Source organism: Phoca vitulina, unplaced genomic scaffold, assembly GCF_004348235.1.
Source record: "Phoca vitulina isolate PV1807 unplaced genomic scaffold, GSC_HSeal_1.0 scaffold9, whole genome shotgun sequence".
In the NCBI taxonomy this organism is placed as follows: Eukaryota; Metazoa; Chordata; class Mammalia; order Carnivora; family Phocidae; genus Phoca; species Phoca vitulina.
The window spans coordinates 14793298-14807030 of record NW_022589712.1 but is presented as its reverse complement, the minus strand read 5'-3'; the positions used below and the strand labels follow the sequence as shown (position 1 = coordinate 14807030).

Genomic DNA, 13733 nt, shown 5'->3' with positions numbered 1-13733 from the left:
GAAATCATGTTGGAATTCTTTCCTCTGGTCATAGATAGTATGGTTTGACTTAATAGTTTTGAGTCCTAATTCCCTCACTTTTGACAACAAAAAAAATAATACTACCTTAAAGGACAGTTGTAAGAAAGAAATGGATTTATTAAAAGTACCTAGCATATTTCAAATCAGTGTGGAAAAGATGGTTTATTCCATAAATGGTGTTAAGACTACCTAGCTGCCTGGGACAAATACAAAGCTGAGTCCTGTCTCACATGCCACCCAAAGTAAATCCTGAAAAGCAGGTGCACAGCTTTGGGAATACCCTAAAATCCATTGAATTGTACACTCTAAATGAGTAAATGATATGATATGTGACCATATTTCAGTACAGTTGTTATAAAAAAATAAATCCCAGAAAGATTTAAGTATAAAAACATGGAACTGTACTAGAGGGAAACATAAGATACTTGTTTATATGTTACTGAAAGGGAAATGACCTTTTCAAGCAAGACATACTATTCTAAACAATAAGTTTGGCAAATCAATTATGTAATAATTAAATATTTTGCAGAAGAAAACACCAGAAAAAAAAAAAGAAAAGAAAAACATGACAAGCCAGTAGAAAAGCATTGAATGCACATAGAACAAAGGGCTAATTACTACAATATATAAAGAACAGTTAAGAATCAACATGAAAATGACTAATAACCCAACAGAAAAATATCAGCAAAGGGTAAGAGCAGGTCTCTTAGAGAAAGAGCTTATACCAATATATTCTTCTACCAAAAGTCTATTGTACAAGCTCTTGGGAAGCAATGTTTGAACTATTTATCAATATTAAAAATGCATTAAGTCCTCTAATCTAGTTATTGCATGAAATGTTTGTGACAGTAAAATACTTGAAGTCAAACGAAATGTCAGCCAACAGAGAAATGGTTCAAAAAATTTTAGCACTTTGAACATGTTCAGTGCAAAACTTATGCTATTAGAAACAGTTATGCAGGGGCGCCTGGGTGGCTCAGTCATTAAACATCTGCCTTTGGCTCGGGTCATGATCCCAGGGTCCTGGGATAGAGCCCCACATTGGGCTCCCTGCTCCATGGGAAGCCTGCTTCTCCCTCTCCCACTCCCCCTGCTTGTGTTCCCTCTCTCGCTGTGTCTCTCTCTGTCAAATAAATAAAATCTTTAAAAAAAATAAAAAAAAAAGAAACAGTTATGCAGCTGTTAAGAACCACTGATAAACTCCAAAATACATTAATTAAAAATAAAACAAAGTGCTGGACAATGTGCTTACTGTTCATGTTTTAAATTATTATATTTTTCACAAATATATGTTTGCATATGCATAGGATATTTTAAATTCTTCTTGTCCCCCTCAAAGACAACATGCCCCCAATTCAGCTTGTGAACGAAAAGATGAATGAGTTCCTTTCACGTGTATTATCTCATTGAACTTCTGCAACAACCCTATGGAAAAGATACCAATAGTTTCTTTTTTAAATATAACATGTTATGAACCTTTGGGTTTGCTTATTTAATAATTGCAACTACTAATGTTAAATCCTCGATGCAGAGGCTCTGTTGCACAGGGAAAAATCCTAAATTTCTTATAATGTGGTACATCCTTTATCACTTGACCTTTTTCTCCTTTCCCAGGTTAATCTCTTGTCTCTTTTGTACCTCTAGCACACCACTCCGTGTCCTTCACTCTGCTCTTCCTCTCCATGTCTAAGACCCTCTTCCAATGATGCCTTCGCACTCCTGCTCGATGAAAGCCTGAATTTCTTAAACTGTCAACTCGAATGCCACCTACTAGGCGAATCCTTACCTGTCATCCTTGGCAACACAAATGGTTCCAGCCCAGCCACAGTCCTTCATGATACTTCCTCCTGTATTTCAAAAGCACTTTATACAAGTCTGTTAAACCAGATTATATTATTTCCAGGTTTTGAGCATATTGAGGGTAGAGGCTCTGTTTTTATTCCCATAGTGACCACATGCCTAGAATATATAGCAGATCAATAAATACTTAGACAAATCATTTAGCTGAATCTTAATCATTTTTGATTACCCATAGGTTGAAGAACTCTTTATTTTTTATTTTAATTCCAGTTAGCTTGCAGTGTTAAATTAGTTTCAGGTGTACAATGTAGTGATTCAACAATTGCATCCATCACCTGGTGCTCATCACAGCACATGCCCTCCTTAATCCCCATTACCTATTTCCCCCATTCCCCCACCCACCTCCCTGCTGGTAACCCATCAGGTTCTCAGTAGTTAAGAGTCTGTTTCTTGGTTTGCCTCTTTTTTTCCTCTTTGCTCATTTGTTTTGTTTCTTAAATTCCACATATTAATGGAATCGTATAGTAGTTGTCTTTCTCTGACTGACTTATTTCACTTAACATTATATTCTTTAGCTCCATCTATGTTGTTGCAAATGTCTAGATTCCATTCTTTTTATGGCTGAATAGTACTCATTGTATAACTGTACCACATGTTCTTTATCCATTCATCGATCAACGGACACTTGGGCTGCTTCCATATCTTGGCTATTGTAAAAAATACTGCTATAAACATAGGGGTGCATGTATCCCTTTGAATTTGTGTTTTTGAATTCTTTGGGTAAATACCCAGTAGTGCAATTGCTGAATCATAGGGTAGTTCTATTTTTAACTTTTTGAAGAACCTCCATACTGTCTCCACAGTGGCTATATCAGTCTGTATTCCCACCAAGAGTGCATAAGTGTTCCTTTTTCTCCACATCCTCACCAAAACCTATTGTTGTGTTGTTGATTTTAGCCATTCTGACAGGTGTGAGGTGATATCTCATTATGGTTTGGAATTGCATTTCCCTGATGATCAGTGATGTCAAACATCTTTTCATGTGTCTGTTGGCCAGCTATATGTCTTCTTTGGAGAAATGGCTGTTCATGTCTTCTACCCATTTTTTTAATTGGGTTATTTGTTTTTTGGTTGTTGAATGGATATAAGTTCTTTATATATTTTGAATACTAACCCTTTATTGAATATGTCATTTGCAAATATCTTCTCCCTTTCAGTAGGTTGTCTTTAGTTTTGTTAATTGTTTCCTTCATTGTGCAGAAGCTTTTTATTTAGATGTAGTCCCAATAGTTTATTTTTGCTTTTGTTTTCCTTGTGTCAGGGGACCTATCTAGAAAAAAGTTGCTATGGCTAATGTCAGAAAAGGTACTGCCTGTGTTCTCTTTGAAGAACTTGGTATTTAACATGGCAGATTTGGAGATTGAACAATATGTCTCTTCTAAGAATTTGAAATGAAATGTTTTACTGATGGAAAAGCTTTTTATTTATTTTTTTTGCTTTGCCTTCTAGAATTCAAAAGAATATTCATGTTCCACGAAGAGAATGGGCTGCAGTTTTTTGTTACAGATTTGGAGCCAGTAGATTTTTATGAATGTGAACCTTATCATGGGTCTGAAAGCTTTCTATGCTTTATTTTTTTAAAAGATTTATTTATTTGAGAGAGAGAGAATGAGCAAGCACATGAGCAGGGGGAGGGGCAGAAGGAGAGAGAGAATTTCAAACAGACTCCCCACCGAGCCTGGAGCCCAATGCGGGACTCGATCTCAAAACACTGAGATCATGACCTGAGCCAAAATCAAGAGTCACACTCAACCAACTGAGTCACCCCGGAGCCCCAGCTTTTCTGTGCTTTAATACTATTTTTTTTTCTTTTTATTTTCTGTGTTTTCATAGGAACCAGGGCAAGTGTGTAGAGGGCATGGTGGAGATCTTTGACATGTTGCTGGCTACGTCATCTCGGTTTCGTATGATGAATCTCCAGGGAGAGGAGTTTGTGTGCCTCAAATCCATCATTTTGCTTAATTCTGGTGAGTTGATAACATGGGGGAATTTACTGCTGGGTTACTGGAAGAAAGATTTATGTGTATTTTCAGCCAGATATAAGCTGCCTATTGCAAAGGCATAATCATAAATTGAAAGAAACAACTGATGCACATTTAAAATAACCTGTTGTCATTGTAGACTGCTTATAGAGGTGGAACCCGCACTGGTCAGATACAACGAATGGAGAAAACAAATTGGACACTGAACCAAATGGCTTTTTTGTTGAAATATTTGCATCCTTTTACAGATATTCGGGATGTTTTCATTTTATTAATTTTATTTATTTAGTTTGAGGACTAAAGTGGTACAGGTATATAGGCATCGATTGTTGATAGTTGTATATGGCAGAAAGTAAGTAGACCAAATGACCAACATCAAGTTCAAGATCATAAGGAAAGAGGTTTATTTGAGACTGACCATGTTTCTGGCCAAAACTGATTAGGCGACAAATATAATTGGCTCAGAGATAGAAACACCTGGTCCTAAAACTGAGGCACACACAGGGCAGGTCCAGCTGAAGAGCAGCTTTCATGTGGTCTAAGGGGTCTAATTCAACTGTGCCCTCCTAGCGACTGATTTGAGAAAGCCTAGCTGAGAGTGGCATCTGGTTAGGGGTTTGTTTTGTTTTGTTTGCCGTAAAGGTCACCTATTGTGTAAAGAGGTTGTCCAGGTCACCCAGATGGAAACTATGGCTCAGCTGAATTAGCGCCATGTTCCTTCTGGCCCTCAGTATTTGGATCTGGAGACTAGATATCCAGTCTGTGGGACCCGAAGCTCAACAGCTGGGTGTCAGCCGCACAGTAGATGGCTTTAGCCTGGATCTTGACCCCTGGTCCTGGCCCTACTTCATGCCTCAGACCACATTCTTACATAGAAACCGTAGCTATTTTGAAGCGCTATGCCAGATTTAGAATCAGATAGGGTCTCCAATTTCCCTGATGGTTGAACTAGAGTTTGTATTGATCGCATGTGGAGAGAATCGGCCCTTTCTTCTCTTTTCAGATGTCTTGTTTCTTCCCGAAGAACACCACCCCCTTCGTACCTCCTCTAGCCGTTTTCCACTTCCCTTCCCCACCAGTGCTAATAACCTATATCACTTCATGGTTAGACAGTAATCATTCTCACTTATCAACTGATAAATGGAAATCTGTACTATTCCAGTAGGCAAGGACTGAACTACAGAACAGTTACCTGAAAAACGATGTGACCCACTCATTCATGTTTCTGGTTCCACTCACATGCATTGTGCTTTTCATTTCAGTCATTTGTCTGGTACACTGAAGGGTTCATATCCCACAATGGCTCTTTATTGGAAGAGACTTCTGGGAGCAATGCCACTCGGCTGCACCGTGCCAGGTCCTGAACCTGGTCCTTCTTCAGTGGAGGGCTGGCGCATGCTGATGGCTTTCCTGGGGGCAATCCGTTAACTTCAGGGAAAGTGGGCCTATCAACTGCTGGGACTTTTTCCCCACTTTTTCTAGGAAATAACACTCCAGACAGGAAGTGAAAATTCACCGGAGTTATATAATCCACGCAAGTAGATGCTCTGATCTTGGTCACCAAAAATATTCCTTCAAATCTGTGTAGCCTCTTCCTACATTATTGTTCTGTTCCTATGACAGGGTAGGGTTTTTAGAATATTATATAAATAAAGGGCAAGACTTGTGCCATCAAAATATTTAATGCATAGACCCAGGATTTTTTAAGTCCCAGAGGAAAAAAATTTCAGCCCTCACAAGAAAGTCTTTTGTGAAAGACTGGCCCCAGAATCTCAAAACATATTTCCCACTGCCAGATCGGACCAACATCTGACTCCTCCTCACACTGGTTAAACTTCCCTGCGCTATCCTTGTTCTTCTACTTCTTTCTCAGGAGCTTCTGTGAGCTTCCTTCCTTGCATTTGAAGGGTTGGAACACTATTTTGGAAACACAAGGCACTGTAGTCTGACAGAGTTTACAGTTGTCCTTCTCATGGGAGAGATATCAGGGTGGCAGCACGTCTTTTCTGTCAAGGACGGCACTGCTGGCTCACAGGCAGTAACAAAACAGAAGCTTTCTCCCGACCTATAAAAAGTGAAACCACTCTTTTCAATCCAGAAGTGAGCTATGTTTGCAAAAGCGGGTCTGCTGCTGAGTACAGCTCTTAGTGTCTCATATTGTTCCTGAAAAACAGAATCAGAGAGGACAAGACTGAAACACAATGGTGTGGTGCTAGAAGACTTTTCAGAGTAAAAAAGCAGTCCATCCTAGGAGGGTTACTACAATCCTAACAATCTTGGCCCACAACTGAAAGTATGGATTTTTCTAAAAACCCAACCAATTCATGACTCTGATCCAGGGCAATGCTTCACCTGTCATGAGATAAAGAACAAATGACGGTCATTCCAGGAATCTCTGACAGAAGCCAAGTTGGGAAGGGTTCAGGAAGCCTGAGCTGGAAGATGCTTTTCTGATTCCTGGGAAACAAGACCTCAGTGTATGGGGGAGCTTTGGGTTGTGTGCTGTGTTCCGGTCACCAAAGTCTGAGAGGGTGTGTTTATGTTGGCCTTGACTTTGAGGCAGAGGCACAGGGTAGTTGAAATGTTGTTTTGTGGACTACTAGGAGTGACTTTCTGCAGTTCTCAAGAGGGTCTCCCAAATGCTGAAATTTCCATGGGAAGCCCGTTCACAGCTGTTTGGGAATGGGAGATAATCATCATGATTTATGCCTCATTAAGAATAATTCATTACATTGCTTACAAAAGCCTAGAATCATTCATAGGACAAACACTATTTTTCTGCTCTCCACTAAAGGACAGAGGCATTCCTGGTTAATCCAGAGATGCTTTAGCAAAATCAGTGCCAGCTTCTAGGCATTCCGAGAACTAGCTGGACAGAACTCAAGCAAAGGAAATGTGAGCAGAGCAGATGAGCTCAGAGCAAAAGGCCCAGAGGGACCAGTGACAGGAGGCAGGGCCGGTGCTGCAGAAGCGGACCAGGGGGCCAGGAAGGGGTTATCTGTGCTTGTTTACCCTATTCCCCCTACCCAGTGGGACTTCAGTCCTCCTTGATAATTCCAGTATTTCTAATTCTTCCAGGCCCAACTCTGACCTCATCTCATTCAGGAAATCTTGCCACCACCCAGGTCCATAATGAACTTCCCTTCGCTAGACTATTTTAGTTCTTAGAGCCAGTATCGTTCAATCTAGCATTTGGTCAGTTGGTTGACTGATTTCATTCATTTGTTCAATAATTCCGAAACTTTGTGCCAAATACACAAAAATGAATGACATGGTTTTTGGTTTTGTGTTTTCAGTTTTTTAATTTAACCTTGATGTCTTCTTCATGCACGTACATCCTGATTTCCCTATAAACTATTTAAACTTTTTTTTTTTTACAGTTCTCACAGTCTTTAACCTGTGAACTGTCAAGAGGTACCACGCCGTTCAGTCCTTCAGTAGATGTTTATTTGCTGGACATGACCAGGAGGTTGTGGAAAGTTCCCATTCGTCATATGCTCTTTCTACCATTATGAAACATATCATCCTTTTCAGATCCAGATAATATCAAACTATTAAATGAGAAAAAATAATGCCCATCTCCTTGGGTTACTGTGAACTAAAAGGAAAATTGTATGTAAGATGTCGAACGTGGTTTATGGAACACAGTAGGCCTTCAATCAGTGAATTGAAGCTGTCACCATCATTCGGGAATCTCTGGTTCAAAAGGAGCCAGTCCAGGGGTGCCTGGGTGTCTCAGTCGGTTAAGCATAGGAGTGGAACCTGCATAAGATTCTCTCTCTCCCTCTTCCTCTGCTCCTCCCCGTGCACCCCCTCCCCTGCCCCCCCTGGCTCGCTCACTCTCTCTCTCACCACAAAAAAAAAAAAAAAAAAAAAGGAGCCAGTCCATACCTTCTTTTATTATTATTATTTAAAAGATTTATTTATTTATTTTAGAGATCTCACAACCCTGAGACCATGACCTGAACTGAAACCAAAAGTTGGATGCTCAAACCGACTGAGCCACCCAGGCACCCCATATACCTAAGTACTTTAGTTTAAAGGTTTCCTGCTAGGCTTAAAAAATACACAGGGACTGAAGGATAATAATAATAATAGAGACTGTGACTCTTCCCCTGAGACTTGGTTAATTATGCTGTTTAATTGTAATGAGAGAAATTTTAGAGCAAGATTGGTCTCATGGATAATAATCGATTGTTAATTGAACCGTAATGTTGGCCAACCTTAATGAAAATGCTGTGGTGAGTGGCAGACAAATCCCAGTGTGCTCACTCATCCATTCACTGTGTTTCTTCCCATCCCCCTCTCCCCCACATGCCCCTCAGAGTCCACTCCCGTTTAGATCACTACCCTTTTAGTGGGTGTTTTTTAAGACTCAGAAAAATTCACCCACCAAAGCTTAATATGTATAAGTCTACAATCTCTAATAAATGTTTGGTTTGGCCTTCAAAATTCAACTTAATAATTATTTCTGCACCTTTTCTGAACCCGTTACTGACCACAGTTTGTTATATTCCCCAGTAATTCCAAAGAGTGTTGCTTCCCTCACTCCCTGGTGACTTGATCCACCTGGGTCCCTGGAGAGCCCATCAGATGCCAGACTCCAGCTCCCCTGTTCCCTGTTTAACAGTAGATCCCCTTTCCTCTCCCGACTCACAACTCCAGGTACGCAGAAGTCTTCCCTGGGCCTGCTGGATCCCTGTCTCCCTCCTGAAATGTCTTACTCTATAGAAATGTTGTTCTCATGATTACCTGTTTATCGCAACTGCCTTCAGACAACATTTCTCTTTCAGCTGGTGGAGTAAGAAAGAGGAGTAAAGGTAAAAAACTGTAGGGCGAAAAGGAAAACAAAATGCTAGAAAGAATTATGGCCACATTTCTAAAATGTGTACCCTGGTGTTCATTTAAGAAAAAAAGGGATATGGAATGTCGCCCAGGAGCATATATATTAAACATAAACCTAAAAATGGTGCCAGCTCTTGTCTGTCATTTGGTTTTGCTTTGTTAATATGGTGAATGTCATCATCTTGGTGCCTTAACAGAGCATAGGATCCTGAAGCTGTGACACCCATTCGCTTTATATGTGTTCACCACGGCCCCGGGCAGAGAAGCATTTACTTCATGATTGATTTGGACAAGTTCTCATCACAAAGAATATTTCCTCTCTCTTGAGCTGATTTCTTTGCACTGTTAATTATTAGACAGTTATTTAGAGCATTTATAGTTTTAAGTTGAGAAATAAGACAATGATCAGAGTCCCTATATTTAGATGAAAGAGCATTTTAAAAACATATTGACTGTAAACATTGAGGATCATTAATTCTCAATGGTTGAAGGTTTCTGACAGGAAAAGGCCTTGGGGCGCCTGAGTGGCTCAGTCGTTAAACGTTTGCCTTTGGCTCAGGTCATGATCCCAGGGTCCTGGGATCAAGCCCCGCATCGGGCTCCCTACTCAGCGGGAAGCCTGCTTCTCCCACTCCCCCAGCTTGTGTTCCCTCTCTCGCTGTGTCCCTTTCTGCCAAATAAATAAATAAAAATCTTTAAAAAAAAAAAAAAAGGAACAGGCCTTGGAAATTGCCAATGAGCACACTGTCAGGTATGCAGTTGTTGGCTGGTGGAGAAGTTTTGATTATATTATCTCTTGAGTTCTTTGTAATGCCAAGCTTCCTCCCTAGGGAGCCTTCCTAGTGTTGTGATTTTGAGATAAATGATACTTCACAGTTGTTAAGTGGCTCATTGTCTCCTTCTCTCTGGCTGACTAGATTCTATAGGCCGTGGACTCAACTCTTAGAGTCTTTCCCTGTGGCTTGAAACAAGCCTAAGGTCTCCACTAATTTCCTGAAAACTAGCTGTGGCATGGACTTTGTCATTAGAGAGGCGTGGCATTCAAGAGAAGCAACTCTGCCATTTACTTAGGGGATGATGGATGCCCTTTGATAAGCTGCTTCCTTATGAAAGGAATTACGGTGTTCTTAGCAGATAGATAATAAATAAATTCCTGCCTGGAAATTCTGAGGCGGGATTTCACCCCTGCCATTGTGGTTAAAAAATTGCATTCTCATGACCAAAGTGTCCTTGTGAATGGAAGAGTCTCAGGCCTCAGACCGAGTGGATTGGGTCCTGCATCTTGCCCACACCTCTTGGAGCTTCTGTGGAACTAGGGAAACCAACCAAATACCTGTAGCCTGCTAAAGACTGGGGGAGTCCTGATGGGACCTCCTGGGATGTGTCAAAATGCAGCAGCTGTTGGGAGACTAGAAATCCTGGCAGCATTCTGATATTAGGAACAGTTTTCCAATCATACTCAGAACCTTGGGGAGGGACATTATCATTTTGTGCTCACAAGAGCACCAACAAAGGGGGAAGCCATCTTCTGGGTCCTTGATTCAACCACCCTTTGGACCAGGGTCCAGAAATTATGAAATCAGTATTCTTAAGTCTGACCCATTTAAAAGAAAAAGATGCCACCCACTCCCCAAACACTGACTTAAATGTTCTTGTTCTTTGTATTATAATGCTGCTTAAATATGTATAACCATATTTATTATTTAAATGGACAACCAAGTATAAACTTTGTTTATAGTTCTTATATAAATACAAAACCAAAACAAATTCACAAATTAAATACAAACTAAAAGGCAAACTAATAATATTTTTGCAGAAATTGTGTTGCTGTTTCTAACATGCCTGGGGTAGACCTCCAGTCTGCTGGTCTACCAAGTGCTCTAGTGATGACTCAGTTGCCCCCTCCCCCACTTGCCTGTGTTCAGAATGATCACAAAACCCTTGCTTGTGCAGCATGCTGTGACATCATCTGACTTTGACGAGAACATATCGGTTATATATTTTGTTTGCTTCTGTGTTTATTTATCTGAGGTACTTAAAGTGTAACTATTGGATTTGAGGCAATTGTAAATACTGGTGGAAAACATGTTACTTAGGAAACAAAGATTCTGTGGATCATCTAGATTGGTGAGTATCAGTGCTCCATACATTTCCATCATCTGGGGGTCTTTAAAAAAAAAATCCCTGTGTGGGGACCCACCTCCAGAGATTCTGATGTAATTGGTTCAGATGTAATTCAGGTTCAGGGTCTGAATATTAGTATTGATTAAAGCTCCCCTCCCACCCAAGACTCCAATCTCACCAAGATTGAGAACCGTTGATGTAAGTAATGCAGAACATTCTGATATTAATGTTCTAATGGTATTTCTTAGAATATCATTAAAATGCAAACACAAAATTAAAAAAGTCTAAGACAATTTAAAGACCTTTAGGAATCAATTTTTAATTCTCAGGAATATGTGAAACCTTGTTTGAAAACTACCGGTATAGATGATGATCTTTCAGCTACATTAAAATAGTTCTCTAGTGTACTATGAAACTAACCATTCTGCAGACCCTGAGGGATCAGCTGCTCATGCTCAGAACTGTGCCGGCACTGGAGGCATACAGATGAGTAAGATCTGGGGGCACAGATAATTAACTCATTATTTGCATATCATGAGATAAGGGCTGTGATATAGATAAGCACATGACAGTAGGGTTCCTACATGAGGACTGATAGGTCCGCTGAGTCTTGAGGATGAGAGGACTTAGCTGGAGTCCGAAGAAAGGCAAAGGGGAACGTTCTGGCCCCACCATTCATTCATCTAACAGTGAGGATTTCATCAAACCACTGGACTTCTCATCACTTGTTTCCTTAACTAGCAAAGAGAAATAATAATTTGAAACTGTCCTGCTTATCTTATGGATTCGTTATGACAGAGAAAGATAGCTTAACGATATAAGCTAATATCATCATTACTATTATAGTGGTTTTTTTTTTTCCCAACGGGAAAATATTAAGCAATCAAATAGCTTACCACGATTTTGGTGTCAAGATCACCCAGTTCTAATCAAAGGACCAGAAGTACACTCAGGGCCTGTATTTGGAAGGGCCTTAGGTGCCCTCACTTCACTCATGCCTGGCACATTGACTTATAGTTTAAAAGTGTTTTGACACTTGAGAAAACAACAATAAGATCCCACTAATTTCTTGAGCTCACAAGTAAAATAAAATATTGTTTTTAATGGGTTTATCTTTTCCCATAACATACTCATTAAATAAGTAAAAGCCATAATAGAATATGTATGCTTCCTGACACATCTAAATGGAATGTCAAGGTGTACCGACAACTTCTAGTCTAAACCGAACAGCCCTGCACTTAGTTGGAAGACCTACTTCTGGGTGTAGCCTTCCACTCGGGGCCTTGTGGCTCTCTGATTGCTTCTGTCATGGTGAAAGAAAGATGGAAAAACAGACTTCCTGCTGCAAGTTCTGTCCTCCCCTCCCTCTCCCATGGGATCCCGGAGCGCAGCCTCACTTTGGCCTCTTCCAGCACTTTCCCTCAGAGGGCATACGGCTGCTTCCATATGTTGAGGTAGATTCAGACTGCCTCAGGCTTGAGTTTTTACTTTATATCTACTTTTTCTCTGAGTTTTTACTTTATATCTACTTTTTAGGTTTTACTTTTCTTCCTGCATGTAAGAAAGACAGCAATACCCCCACTGAACTGAGTGATATCCGTGGTTTTAGAAGCTATTATTTGTTAGCTTCACTACCCTTTATTATTTACTACTTTTCAAGCATGTACTAAGTGCTGGAGATGCAAAGTTGCCTTTCGTTGCCTTATCTGTAGTAGTTTTTACCCTGTCATTTACATGAGGTGAGGCGTAGGGACTGCTCCCTGAAACCTAGGGCAGCGCCATCAAGGTGACCCAATGGTCATACCGATAGTGATAGTAGTAGTGGTGATTACTAAGGTAGTTCTTACCTTAAGGTCCTCATAGTCTAAAGACAGAGACAGATATAAAAAGAAAACTTAATTAAAAAAAAAATAAGGTTGCAATTGTAAAGTGGTATGTTCAATTGAAATCTTTTGAGAATACAAAATATATTACTAGAGAAATAAACAACGACTCGAAGTTAGGCAACCATTTGGGCATTTTGATGTACCTCATTGCGATCTAGTGTAAGGGTTAAGAGCAAGATACTCTAGTTCCATGTTCACATCCCCTTTCTGATACTTCTTAGTTGTAGGGGTCTGGACAAGTGTTGCTTATACCCTTTGTGCTTCTGTTTCCTGGTCCATGAAATGGAGATCGTAATAGTGCCTACCTGCTAATCCGAGTTAGCTCTTAAAACAATGTCTACTTAGACTAACACTCCATTTGTGTGAGGTATTATTTTCTTCTCTTTCCATACTGTGAGTGCATTATAACCATATTTATATTTATATGTTTTAATTAGTATTTTACACATATACTTTCCATAGAAAGAATACTTTAAATGGCTGCATAATCATTCATGAGGATATATCCTTATTAATTCAACAAACCTGATATTGTTAAGCATTTAAGTGCTTTTTCTTTTTTTGGTATTATAAACTATGCTTGTTTTGCATTCTTTTCCTACATCTTTTGCCCACATTTGCTTATGACTTTGGATGTTTGTAGAAGTAGGTTTGCTGGTAAAAGGGTACAAAAAGGCTCCTGATTTGTGTTACCTACTGTTCCAGAAAGCTTTATCAAATTACACTTTTACATAAATGTAAACTTATCATGCAATGTGAGAGACAGGTGAGTGCAGACCACCAGCCAGGTGGGAGAGGGCAGACAGCTTCCTGCTGCCCAGCTACTGCCCCTGCTGTGATAGACCCAGCAACTTCTTCATCAGTCATATTATAAGCGTCATGTTAGGAACCTTCCAAGCTCACCCCTTTTGAAGCAAATTATCACCTAGAGAATTTTGTTTTATGTTATTGTTTGTATAGGTGCTTGTTATGTAAGTTTCAGGTTTGTGACTTACGCAGACACTGGACCTCCCGT

The 13733-nt window shown here is 40.0% G+C and overlaps 1 protein-coding gene across 1 annotated transcript in view; it reads left to right on the top strand.

Moving 5' to 3' along the window:
- Positions 1 to 13733, top strand: part of ESR1 (estrogen receptor 1) — a 265211-nt gene that overhangs the window by 220805 nt on the left and 30673 nt on the right. The window contains exon 7 of the mRNA XM_032407648.1: positions 3715 to 3848. Coding sequence (XP_032263539.1) covers positions 3715 to 3848 — 134 coding nt within the window. The remainder of the gene's footprint in view (positions 1 to 3714; positions 3849 to 13733) is intronic.